Genomic DNA, 13,977 nt, shown 5'->3' with positions numbered 1-13,977 from the left:
ATTTTTATTGATTGCAATTTTAATGCACAGCGATACAGTGACAAGATCCTGAGGCCCATTGTCGTGCCATTCATCTTCCGCCATCACCTCATGTTTCAGCATGATATTGCATGGCCCCATGTCACAAGGATCTGTACACAATTCCTAGAAGCTGAAAATGTCCCAGTTCTTCCATGGCCTGCATACACACCAGACATGTCACCCATTGAGCATGTTTGGGATGCTCTGGATTTACATGTGTTCCAATTCCAGCCAATATCCAGCAACTTCACACAGCCATTGAAGAACATTCCAGGCTGATCAACTCTATGCAAAGGAGATGAGTCACGCTGCATGAGGAAAATGGTGGTCACACCAGAAACCACTCCCCTACCTTTTTTTAAGGCATCTGTGACCAACAGATGCACATCTGTATTCCCAGTCATATGAAATCCATAGATTAAGGCCTAATACATTTATTTCAATTGACTGATCCCCTTATAAGAACTGTAACTGAGTAAAATCATTGAAAGTGCTGCATGTTGTTTTTAGATAGTTGTTCAGTATATATAAGGTATTAAGTGCCATTTAAGATACAAGCATAGTCTTTGAATATGCTGCAGCATGACAAAAGAGTCATCCCACCACAATGTCGCAATATTTCCATGCACCAAAGAGGTGATGTTACCGTACCGAAATCAGAACAGAACAGAATCTGAGAGGCTTTCCCTTTCATTTTGCTCAGAGACACACACGCTCACACACACTTCCCTTTTATTTAGATAGGAGATCAGAGGCTCACACAGCCCGCCCCCTAACAATCACTTGTTGCTCCCTTTCCTCTTTCTTTCTTTCACTCTCTTTCTCTCTCTCTCTCTCTCTCTCTCTCTCTCTCTCTCTTTCCCTCTCTTTCACTCTCTCTCCCTCTCTCTCTCCCCCTCTCTCTCTCTCTCTCTCTCTCTCTCTCTCTCTCTCTCTCTCTCTCTCTCTCTCTCTCTCTCTCTCTCTCTCTCTCTCTCTCTCTCTCTCTCTCTCTCTCACACACACACACACTCTCTCTATCTCTCTCTCTCTCCCTTTCTTTCCCTCTCTCCTCTCTCACCTCATGTGATTTGGCTGTGCCTGATGAATGCAAAGCCCAATTTTTACAACACTCAACCACACAGGCTCTTCCCTCGCCACATGAAGAACGGATCAAAATATGCCAACATCTGCAAACATTTGAAAAAACTTCCTCAAAGTCTGTCACAGGCAGGCAACTCAGTGCAGAGCAGAGCACTCTGATTGTGATAGAAAGCAAAGCGCCCTCTCGTCTCTCATCTTCTCTTCACATGACATTACGTCTGTGGGTTTCGCTGCCTGTTACAGCACTCAAGGTCAATGACAAAAGCTTCTTGGCTATTCCTGCAGATGCCCAGAGCAGACAACTTCTCTCTTTCATAGTTGTTCATACAATTAGTGCACTACATTCGACCAGAGTAGTGCCCTTCATAGAAAATAGTGTCATTGTGAATGTGCTCTCTCTATCTGTTCTATTTTGTTTACAATATGGAACCAGACCAGTTGACTATTAATTCAATTCACTACACATAAAATACTGTAATTTGGGATTTGCTCACAGTCTCTGTTCATTTCATATTTAATCAATAGGGCATGAGAGCCTATGGTTTGTTGGGTGTCTTTAGGCACAGCACACGTTTTTATCCTCTATCCCTCTTTTTCCCAGCAGGTCACAGGTCAGACAGTCAGGCCCTGGAGGACATGGCCCACTATGACTTTCTGGTGCAGCTGAGAAAGGCATCCTCCCACCACCCTGCCTCCCACCACTACCACCAGCACCATCAGCCCCCTAACGGCAGCGCTACAGCCCCAGCCATGTATCACCCTGGCAGCCTGAACCTTCACGATGACCCCCTTCCCATCTGGTCTCCTGGGACGCAGCGCTCACCTGAGGGACAAGGTACTGTAGGCTACTCTCTGCCTGCTTTGATGCAAACACACTGCATGTCTCTATCTACTGCTTGCTAATAAGGCTAGTTTTCCAGGTAGACGACTGTCTGCTTTCACACAAACACATTTCTCGTAATCTCTATTAAGGCTTGCTACAAGATTCATGGAGCTACTTTTTTTCAAAATGGCAGGGTGAAAAATGTGAAGCCTATCTTTAGAGGCCTATAGATATACGTGCAGTTGAAGTCAGAAGTTTACATACACCTTAGCCAAATACATTTCAACTCAGTTATTCACAATTCCTGACATTTAATCCCAGTAAAAATCCCCTGTCTTAGGTCAGTTAGGATCACCACTTTATTTTAAGAATGTGAAATGTCAGAATAATAGTAGAGAGAATTATTTATTTCAGCTTTTACAGCTTTTATTTCATTCATCACCTTCCCAGTAGGTCAGAAGTTTACATACTACTCAATTAGTATTTGGTAGCATTGCCTTTAAATTGTTTAACTTGGGTCAAACATTTTGCGTATCCTTCCACAAGCTTCCCACAATAAGTTGGTTCGTAGGCCTCCTTGCTCGCACACACTTTTTCAGTTCTGCCCACACAATTTCTATGGGATTGAGGTTTGTGATGGCCACTCCAATACCTTGACTTTGTTGTCCCTAAGCCATTTTGCAACAACTTTGGAAGTATGCTTAGGGTCATTGTCCATTTGGAAGACCCATTTGGAAGAACTTCCTGACTGATGTCTTGAGATGTTGCCTCAATATATCTACATAATTTTCCTACCTTATGATGCCATCTATTTTGTGAAGCACACCAGTCCCTCCTGCAGCAAAGCACCCCCACAACATGATGCTGCCACCCCCACAACATGATGCTGCCACCCCTATGCTTCACGGTTGGGTTGGTGTTCTTCAGCTTGCAAGCCTCCCCCTTTTTCCTCCAAACATAACGATGGTCATTATGGCCAAACAGTTCCATTTTTGTTTCATCAGACCAGAGTACATTTTTCCAAAAAGTACGATCTTTGTCCCCATGTGCAGTTGAAAAGTGTAGTCTGCCTTCTTTATGGCAGTTTTGGAGCAGTGGCTTCTTCCTTGCTGAGCAGCCTTTCAAGTTATGTCAATATAGGACTCGTTGTACTGTGGATATAGATAGTTTTGTACCTGTTTCCTCCAGCATCTTCACAAGGTCCTTTGCTGTTTTTCTGGGATTGATTTGCACTTTTTTCCCCAAAGTACGTTCATCTTCTAGGAGACAGAACGCGTCTCCTTCCTGAGCGGTATGACAGCTGCATGGTCCCATGGTATTTATACTTGCATACTATTGTTTGTACAGATGAACGTGGTACCTTCAGGCATTTGTAAATTGCTCCTAAGAATGAACCAGACTTGTGGAGGTCAGTCTTGGCTGATTTCTTTTGATTTCCCCATGATGTCAAGCAAAGAGGCACTGAGTTTGACGGTAGGCCTTGAAATACATCCACAGGTACACCTCCAATTGACTCAAAGTATGTCAATTAGCCTATCACTAGCTTCTCGTTGTATGTGTCGAACTGCTTTGCTTTATCTTGGCCAGGTCGCAATTGTAAATGAGAACTTGTTCTCAACTTGCCTACCTGGTTAAATAAAGGTGAAATACAAAAATACAAAAATAAATAAAGCAAGCTGTTTAAAGGCACAGTCAATTTAGTGTATGTAAACTTCTGACCCACTGGAATTGTGAAACAGTGAATTATAAGTGAAATAATCTGTCTGTAAACAATTGTTGGAAAAATTATTTCTGTCATGCACCAAGTAGATGTCCTAACCGACTTCCCAAAACTATAGTTTGTTAACGAGACATTTGCGGAGTTGTTGAAAAACGAGTTTTAATGTCTCCAACATAAGTGTATGTAAACTTCGGAGTTGAACTGTATGTAGATATAGTTTGAGGACTGGACATTGTATCTTCCTGAAGGTTTAGTTCACCCTCTCTCTCTCTGGTGCGTGTGCACCCTAGATGGCATCCCTCTGAGTCCGGATGCTATTAGGAACCTTCAGGCATGTCCTTTCTGCCAGCGCACCTACCACCTCGGTGTGTCTCTACGCGAGCACATCAAGTTCTGCCATGAGCGGGACAGGGGGCACATGGTGTGCCCGGTCTGTGGGTACACTCCCCGCTATAGGGCACAGATGGAACAACACATGGCACTGCACAGTCAGGTAGAGGATAAGGTGAGACACTGGAAGAAATATAAAATAATTATTTTGGAGTCCATCTACTACAAGGTGGCACTCTTTTTAAGGGTATTTTGAGCTGGATATGAACCAGCTCCGAAAATGACTCCGAAAAGAGTGTTGTGTTAGTTCATTTAGTTTGACTGTTGAACATGCAATGCCGATCTCATGTGAATTCTTAATCTCTTGTAGGCAGGCCTACTGATTTGACTGTATGTATGGTTATGTCTGTGTGTGATTGGTACAGCACCCTGGGTCCGACCATGGCATAGAGAGCAGGAAGTTCAAGTGTCTTCAGTGTGGGAAAGCCTTCAAGTACAAACACCATCTCAAGGAGCACCTCCGCATCCACAGTGGTAAGGAAATGGACAATCCAAATCAATCCCGTCAACTTTACGTCGTGTCAGATAAGGTACTGTAGGTTCAGTAGAATCTTGTATAGGTAGTGCCTTATGTACAACAGGTTTATTATTAAGGATAGGTGGTTAAGAGGGTAGAATCAAGAGCAGAAGAGCATGATCTCCTCTATGAAGTCAAATCAGTTTTTTTTTACAATTAAATGTTTTCTGAACTGTAGTATCTTGGATTGATATTCCCTGTCTGCGCTGCTTCCTTTAGGTGAGAAACCGTACGAGTGCTCCAATTGCAAGAAGCGTTTCTCTCACTCTGGCTCCTACAGCTCACATCTCAGCAGTAAGAAGTGCCTGACCGGAGGAGGAGGAGGCAGCGGAGGAGGAGGAGGAGGAGAGGGGAGCTATAACAACGGACATGGCCACCATGGGGCCTACTACTCCTCACTTGCGTCGCCCTCTGCAGGTAGTGGAAGGAACAGCAGTAGGATGGGCTCTCCATACCTTCCCCACACCCAGGAGGAACGTCCTCCAATGGGGTTAGAGAGGAACATGTATCTCCCTAGAGACCATGGTACGCGTCTCCTCCGGGGCCAGGAGCTAGGCTGGGAGTTGGGCCGGCGGTGGGACCCCACGCCGGAACGCTTTCTCCGGGCCAGTGTGTTCAAGGAGTCCACCCTGCTGCCGTACCTCCATGCCGGCACCGGGGAAAAGTTTGAGCAGATGCTGCAGGCGATGCTGCACAGGGAGGAGGGAGGGTCTGGCTCAGCCAGGGAGGAAGGAAGACTGGGGGTTCACAATGGCGGGAGAAATGGGAAGGCATCACCGGAGGCTCTGTTGAAACTAAAAGGCGACCGTGCCGGCTCGGGTGATGGCCAGGGGGTAAGTGGAGGGGTAACATGTCGTTGGTGCTCCCAGCTCTTTCCCAGCCCCGCCATCTTACTCCAGCACGAGCGCTACCTCTGTAAGATTTACCGAGAGGCCATGGAGGTGTCTGAGGATCCTCACAGTAAAAAACACCTCTCCCCCCTCTACATCTCCACCAGACCCCCTCTCCACCCACCACCATCACCTGATAACCACAAACCCCCAGCGATGACCAACGGTTTCCCGAAAGACAAGTCTCCTCTCCAGAGACCCAGCTGGAACTCTGTCCCTCAGCAGCTGCTGGTTGCCATGCACTCCCCCTTCCCGCCCAGCCCAGACTCACTTGCCATGAGGTCCCATTTGTCCAGCCAGGAGAGTGGCAGGAGTGACGGCAGCCCTGGCCAACCAGCACCAACCAGCCCTGCTACAGACATGTCATCCCCTCCCCCATTGGGGCGAAGACGGGTCCCCTCTTCAGGGTTCGGCTCGCACCTCTGCCTGGACCTGTCCTCTGCCATCCTCAACACTCCTGCAAGCCGAGCCGCCCCCCAGGGAAGGACCCATCGGTCATATAGCTCTGAGAATGACCAACCCCTGGATCTCTCCCTCCCCAAGCCCCAGGAGGGGAAAGCCATAGAGGACAGCAAGCCCTATAATGGACACCCTCACTGGGAAGAGAAGAGACAGAAGACACAGAGAGACCAGGCAGAGAACCAGCACCACCGGAGGCTGAGTATCAATCTCAGTCCACCTCCTCACCAGGTAGAGTAGCTGCTGCATGTGCAGTAGCTAATGGGGATCCTAATAAAGTAAACCATGTGCGTGTGCAGATGTGGGGCAGGAAGATGGGGTACTGTTTATGTCTGACTATGGACTGTTGTTTGTTTCGTGCTGTGTTTCTATGCAGTTTATGTATTTAATGTGTGAGCACTGGTAAGAATTGCCTCCTTAAACTACAATCTACAGTAATCTACTCTAATCCCACCAGCATCATGCAGTCTACAGCGGTGCTCATATTGTCGGGGGTTCCATCTACAGTGCCTACCCTCTGTTTAACCCTATGATACCTGCTGGGCTAGCTGGCTCAGAGCATGATGGGGTTCCCTCCCTGCCCCTCAGCCGTCCAGTTAGCAACCAGGGATTCCTCTCACCCATGACCTACATGATGGAGTCAGACACAGACGCTGTGCTGAAGAGGATCCACCAGGAGAGACGAGCATTAATGGTAAAATTGATGTTTTTTCTTAGATGGGCTGACAAATACTGTACATGTCACTTCCAACAGTGTAACTGTATTTCATGTCACCTCCAAGTGTAGATATTCCAAACAATGGATTTTACATGGATCTTGTCATGAAAAACAAGGCTTAACCTAGTTAATAGAGACCAGTTGGTTGATGTTTTCTCAGTCAGAACAAGTATACAACTAGAAAATAACATCATCAAGATGTCATGTGCCAAAGGTTTGCCAAACATTTGCCCGTTGGGTAGAGACTTCTCCGTCTGTAAGTCTGTGTGTGTCCTGAAGGGTGAGGTGATTGGCCGCGGGGGTCTGGACTACCTCTCTCTGATACAGGAGGGAGGAGAGGGCGAAGGGGGACCAGGGAGGAAGAGACTACAGAAGACAGACGAAGGCCTGTACGCTTGTGACATCTGTGACAAAACCTTCCAGAAGAGCAGCTCTCTGCTCCGACACAAGTACGAACACACAGGTAAATACAGAGTCTACTGTAACTATCTTACTCAATGTATTTTGAAGCATGTGATTGATATTGATAGATCATGTTTCTGTTGCGTTGCTAAAGTGAGTGTTCCATGATCAGGCAGATATGATCCAAACCAGAACAAGGAACTGAACTGCATACACATAAAGGATCTTTAACAATTGCAACAAAACAAAAACCAAATGTACTAGATCAAGAAATTGCCACAGTTACACATCTGCCTCTGTTTTGTCCTATTCCCACAGGTAAGCGTCCTCACGAGTGCAAGATCTGCAAGAAGGCCTTCAAGCACAAGCACCATCTAATTGAACACAGCCGCCTGCACTCTGGAGAGAAGCCCTACCAGTGTGACAAGTGTGGCAAGCGCTTCTCCCACTCAGGCTCCTACTCCCAACACATGAACCATCGGTATGCCTACTGCAGCCTGCACCAGGACCAGGAGGGGGGTGAGGAGCTTCCTCTAACCCCAGGAGGGCCCATCGATGTGGGCCACATGGCCGTGGACACCCCCCTTTCCATGGAGGACACCCCAACATTTCTTAGTGACTCCAGTCTAGATGGGGGGATAGAAGGGAGAGTAGATGAAGAGGAGGAAGAAGAGGAGCACGAGACAGAAGAGACTGAAGGCGGACGTATGAAGGAGGCATGTAGTTTGTCAGGGTCAAGGTCTGGTGAGGGATTGGGGCCGAGCCCCAGTCTGGTACAGGGGTCCCCTGTGGGGAGGGACAGAGAGAGAGAACAGAGGGAGAGAGACAAAGAGCAGGTCGACAGACACAATGAAGAGAGAGAGAGTGCTGGTCTAGGGACTCACGGACTAGAGACGAGCCATCACTGGGACAAAGACACATTGGAACGAAATGGAGACCAGAACACAGACACATACGAGCTGAGCCCGGAAGCTCCAGTGTCACAACAGTGGACAAGTGTGCCAAAACAATGCATCAAAACATGTACAAATAAGGATTAAGAGCTGTGTGAAAATATATTTTAAAAATGCACTGTTCAAAATATAGCAAAACTTATACTGTACAGGTACAGTAAGTGACTTCCAATGCAAAGCCATATGAACACAACCAAAATAAGAACCACATGAACTGATAGCATAACACAAAGTGCATAGTAAGAGCCATGGGTATGATATTCACGCTGGTCGGTATGTTAGCATGCTCAATGTTGACCACTACATATCTGTCATCACAGCTACCAGTTGACCACTTACGACTGGTTTAAGGTAAAGGAGTATGCACTGCAAGGTGATGTTGTTCATGTTGTTCTGTAGCAAGCAGTGTTGTTCAATGTGTTTCCAGATGCCTTATCAGTATAATACAGTATTTTTTATTTGGCAATACAAGTATTCACTTTTGAAGGTTTTTATATCAGATTTTACATCATATTCTCCAAAGACCAAGAGGTCTCTACTGTATCAAACAATTGACCTCTGTGCTTTAAAATGAATAAGCAATAAATAATAACTATTATTCAAATTAGAATAAAGCATTAAAGATGTATTATGTCCATTGTGACTGTGGTCAGCTGTGCATTAATTATGGGCATTAGTATGCAGATAGATTAGTGCCAAATTATGTAAATTAGTTATATTGGCAGTAATATACTGTATCTCTACTGTCTAAAAGATCAACAGGGAAGCCGGTCACTACAAACGCTCACTGACTTTTACACTGAGCCATTAGGAAGTTGAATGCTGGGTAGCCACCCTAAGCCTGGTAAAGTAAATCGATTTCTCCATACCTTACCATATTTCTACACACAACAGAAAAACGAGAGTCAAAATTAAAATGGTTTTATTTTGTTTTCTTTGAAGAAGGAGCAAATAAATGAAACTTGTACTGCCTCACAAAATGTTCCATATCTCTTAGCAGACATGTGGAGTTGCTTTGTCTCTATTAGAAAAACGCAAATACATTGTCTCGCTCTATGAAATATAAGTGCAGTATTATGCTTGTACCACAGTGTAGGTTCTACTACAGTTGCCCTCGAATATATTAGCACCCTTGCACGATTCACTATTTCTTCTCAAATAAGTTGAAATTGAAAATAGTTTCATGTTCACACGTTTATTTGTTTGGTTAATAACTGCACAGGACCAAGATAATTTTTAAAGGTCCAATGCAACTGTTTTTATTGCAATATCAAATCATTTCTGGGTAACAATTAAGTACATTGTTTTCAATTTAAATGGTTGAAAATAAACAAAAATATATTCTTAGCAAAGAGCAATTTATCAAGCAAGAATTTTGCTAGGACTGTCTTAGAGTGTGGAGGGGAAAAGTGAAAACTAGCTGTTACTAGCAAAAAGGTTTGGAACTCTTTTGTCTTATTGGTCTATTAACTAATTTACTGCATGATTATGTCACCAGGCAGGCCAAAACACCTTCCCACCAAAACAGACTGAAATTTCAGGGGATCTTTTCAAACAGCTCTTACACTAAAAGGGCATTTTAATTTTCACAATTTCACAGTATTATTCCAACCTCATACTGAGGAAATATATATAAAACACAGGGAAATCATGTTTTTGACTGCACTGGGCAGTCAATTAGAATTACAAAACTGAATTGAGATTTTTCACTTCAAATGGCCTGGAATAAATTACTCACAATTCTAATTAATTTGGTTGGAGGCAGGTGATTCTCGTTTACTGTGTAATTGATGTAACCTGTGGTAAGTAGCAGGGTAAAAATTCAACCAGTTTTGTAAAGATCCATTCTGATCCATTTATTGTAAAGTTTAAGGGTGCCAATAGCACAACTGTTTATGCCACCACAATGATGCCACCGTCTGATGTAAACATAAAAATAGAATTACTAGAACTGGACATTCCCATTCTTTCAGTCTCTATTTCTATGGGTGTGTCCACAGCAACAGAGGTCAAGGTCTCAGAACAGATTCTATAACATTTATCATCTTCATACTTCCTCAATCTGACTGTGGTGTAGTCCATGTGAAAACCGCCTCGGATACACAGTATTCAGCCACTGTGAGTCATCTGTGACTTCTCTGCTACAGTCGATAAGATTGAGTTACAGAGAGCTGAGATGTGACCAAGCCAGTGTCTTCAGTACATACTTGACTACTATACCTGTGTGGTAGTCCTGCTAACATCTAATGTGAAGTCTTCCTGACTTCAGAGTCTGGAAAGGCTGCTTTGATGTTGTCAGCACGATGCGTCGATAATTAAGGGGGCTGTGCTTTTACTGGTTGGCTCTCCTCCGTGTCTTTCTCACTCAAACACCCACATGCACAGCCACACACAGCCCCCTGAGCACAGCCCCCATTCAATTACAACTGTTGGAATTTCAAATCCAAACAATGAGAGGTCTCAACTCCCCAGGAAAAATAATCGAACATTTGAGAGTACCAATTAATGCGTCCACTCAATTTCTGAGCAAATATTGCATGTACAACGGAATCCTGTCCAGACCAGTGTGTCACCCAGGGCCGTAATACCTTTGCTCAAGACCAAACATTTAAAGTAGGCTGAACAAATGTACTAAAATCATTAAAATCCCAATTAAAATGCATAACAGAGACCAGAGACAGTGTCAGTCTGCTTTGCCAGTTAGTGCATCCGATTGCTTTGAAATTGATGTCGGCATTTGAACTCGGCCTTGTATACCTTGTTGTAATCTGATAGCCATGTGTTCATTTAATTGGGAATTGGGAGGTGAGGGATCCCTCATTTTTGGTGACCATTCGAAACCAAAATCTATTTTATTGCTATTCAAATATAGGCTGTAATAGCTGTAATACATTTCCACCTCTCACTCGATCAGTTTTCCTCGATTAAAAGGAGATACTCTTACAGATCAATCTTGATTGCAAAATGTAATTAAATATTGCTAAGTTATTTAGCTATAGTATGAATGAAGGGTTGTTTTTTTATTATAATAATAGTATAATAATAGTATAAATGTATAATAATCACCCATATAGTGCAACTAATAGCAGATAGACAAGCTGGCCCGCTCCAGCCGTACCACGAGCTCATCCTCCCCAAGTAAGGTGCCACCAACCACCTCCGTGGTTGCAATCAATATTAGCCGGGGCCGCCTGGTCGATACAAAACGTTTCAATATTCTCGGAGCCGCTTTGTTCGTTGATACAACCCTTCAATATTCGCAGAATGTTTGCCTTCCCTGGCGAAAAATGCAAGTGCGACAATGAGCTAGGCGCACACTCGAGGAACATCTCTGAATGCAGCACAATGAGCGCACGAAACATTGCCACTGTCATGGTAGTCCTATGCGCCGTTCCACAAGGGTGGCTTCATATATAACCTTACGTAAGACAGATGGTTACCTAAGGCAAAATCAAAAGGAGGGTGGATGGGGGGTCGTTGAGAGTTTGAATCTCATCACAGATAACGTGAATGTCTAGTAAACCCAAAGGTTGCGAGTTTGAATCTCATCACGGACATTTTTAGCATTTTACCTAATTAGCAACTTTTTAACTACATTTAGCTACTTGGCAAGTCAGTACAGAAAGGCATAGTGGAGCTCCATGGCTTGGTGCTGAATGGACAGCCTTCTGTCTAGAGCCAGCTATATAATTATTTCGTTTGTGGGCAGTTTTTTGGGCACCATGATGTTTTAATAAATATCTTTATTTTGCATTCAAGCCTAAGTTTTTGATTTATTCCTTTTTTTCAACAGTATGTTGGTTTCCATCTCAAGTTGGTGGGTAGTTAGACATTTTTGGGCACCGTTAGGTAGCCTACAATACATTATTGAAAATCATAACTGGCACGCGGCTCTTTAGAAATGGTAGGATGGTAAAGATACCTGATTAATAAAAAATTACTCAAGTAGAAGTGAAAGTCACCCAGTAAAATACCTCTTGAGTAAATCAAGTCTAAAAGTTTTTGGTTTTAAATATACTTAAGTATCGAAAGTAAATGGAATTGCTCAAATGTACTTAGGAGTCAAAAGTAAAAGTAAAGTATAAACCATTTCAAATTCCTTATATTAAGCAACCCAGAAGGCACAATTATTTTAGCCATTTTTATTGACAGATAGCCAGGGGCACACCAACACTCAGACATAATTTACAAATGAAGCACTTGTGTTTAGTTAGTCCACCAGATCAGAGGCAGTGGAGATGGCAATGGATGTTATCTTGATAAGTGTGTGAATTGGACCATTTTCCTGTCAGGGTAAATGTATGGAGTAATAAGTACATTATTTTCTTTAGGAATGTAGTGAAGGAAAAGTAAAAGTTGGCAAAAATATAAATAGTAAAATAAAGTGCAGATAACCCAAAAAATGACTTAAGTAGTACTTTAAAGTATTTTTACCTATGTACTTTACACCACTGTGTTTTGTATGGTATGTATTCATTTGTGGATGTCCACCACCCATTTCGTATGATATTTTAGTAATTATAATTACTATTATATGTTACAAATTTGCAAAACGTACAAAATATGTCACGAATTTGCAAACAAATGATATATTATGAATTTTAGCTAGGTGGCTAACATCAGCTAGCTCTCTAGTGTTATGCATTTGTCAATTTTCCTTTTTGTGTTTCGTTATTTTCGTCATTATTTGGTCAAGTGTTGTTTGTCTTCCTGCGTCGTTGTCGATTGTAGGCCTAAGTAGGTCCTTTGATGTCAGCTATGCCTTTTCTTTCAATGCAGGGTCGGATTTATCTGGCATAGTTTGCATTTGCGGTCAGCTGTTTTATGCACAGGTTACTTTCACGTTTGATGTTGGCATTTTAAGTCGGCCTTGCAGTGACTTGATATTGTGTATTATGCCTCTATTTCATGTTCACTGTATTCGTCGTTCCACTAGTAAATGTTTAAATTCATGATGAGGTTGAGTAGGGGTTGACATTGCAGCCTATTTTGTTGATGTTTTTTGTTTGTTTTTTGCTGTTATCCAAATAGCATTTTAGAGTTTTTCAATTGTGTAGAAATGTAATAAATGAGCTTCAACCTCCTAAAAAAAAATCATACTTTGCCATATCCTAGGTTTAGCTGAACTGACACCACTGGTGTCACAGCTCTTCCTGGACTGTGTCAAGTCAGTCATGTCAGCCAGGGTACCTGTGTGGAGCCATACTAGTGCCAAAAGAAATGAGATTTTAATTCAATAATTTTGAATTTGTATTCAGAAAGTGAATTTGAGTTCAATAGTTCTGAATTTGTGTTGTACAAATTGAATATGCCTCTGACACTTACTCTATCACTATGAATTGAAAGCCCATCATGGGCTTGTCTATATTTAGTAACAGAGAGTGTAGTCATAAATCCAGTCAACCAACTTCAAGATGATCCAATTTTGTAGTATTGAACTGCAAGCCGACAACTGCCTCATGCCACCAGCTGTTGTTAATTCTATTATATTTATATCTGCACAAAAATACTTTTATCAGGCTGTATTTTTTTTTTATCAACTCAGCTATGCCTTTTGTATTGAATTACATTTAGTATTGTTTTTTAACCTGTGGATATATTTGTAATAAAAAATTACATTTTGCTTTACCCTTTGATTAATTATTTCACAAACTGCATCACTGGATAGGACCACACATTATCAGCTCCAGGGATAAACCAATCAAAATGTTCACAGTAGACCTATGGGGTTTTGGTAAAATACCTCAGTTCCCTCTTCCGGTATATGGTAACCTCACCACCTCAATTCTCTGCTCAATGGGACTAAATGTACAGAATTTACATGATGATTCAGAGCTGGTGGAGATGTTTTACCCGGAAACATGTGGCTATGGCTGTGCCATGCAGACAAGACAGTGCTCAGTAACTGTTTTAACTCACAGATAGCTTAGTCATCAATTTATTATTATTTTTTAACTGAAAAAAGTCTGGCCTGAAATTTAAATATTGTATAGCACAAAGA

General features: G+C 42.8%; 1 protein-coding gene across 1 annotated transcript in view; it reads left to right on the top strand.

The window, feature by feature from the left end:
* Nucleotides 1-13,604, top strand: part of LOC115135347 (zinc finger E-box-binding homeobox 1-like) — a 52,855-nt gene extending 39,251 nt beyond the window's left edge. The window contains exons 3-9 of the mRNA XM_029669970.2: nucleotides 1,706-1,939; nucleotides 3,938-4,152; nucleotides 4,403-4,511; nucleotides 4,774-6,134; nucleotides 6,361-6,597; nucleotides 6,901-7,084; nucleotides 7,342-13,604. Coding sequence (XP_029525830.1) covers nucleotides 1,706-1,939; nucleotides 3,938-4,152; nucleotides 4,403-4,511; nucleotides 4,774-6,134; nucleotides 6,361-6,597; nucleotides 6,901-7,084; nucleotides 7,342-8,063 — 3,062 coding nt within the window. The 3' untranslated portion in view covers nucleotides 8,064-13,604. The remainder of the gene's footprint in view (nucleotides 1-1,705; nucleotides 1,940-3,937; nucleotides 4,153-4,402; nucleotides 4,512-4,773; nucleotides 6,135-6,360; nucleotides 6,598-6,900; nucleotides 7,085-7,341) is intronic.
* The last annotated feature ends 373 nt before the right edge of the window (nucleotides 13,605-13,977 follow it).

This window comes from Oncorhynchus nerka, linkage group LG2 (assembly GCF_034236695.1).
Source record: "Oncorhynchus nerka isolate Pitt River linkage group LG2, Oner_Uvic_2.0, whole genome shotgun sequence".
In the NCBI taxonomy this organism is placed as follows: domain Eukaryota; kingdom Metazoa; phylum Chordata; class Actinopteri; order Salmoniformes; family Salmonidae; genus Oncorhynchus; species Oncorhynchus nerka.
Note: the sequence above shows the minus strand (reverse complement) of the source record. Positions and strands in the feature narration are given on the sequence as shown.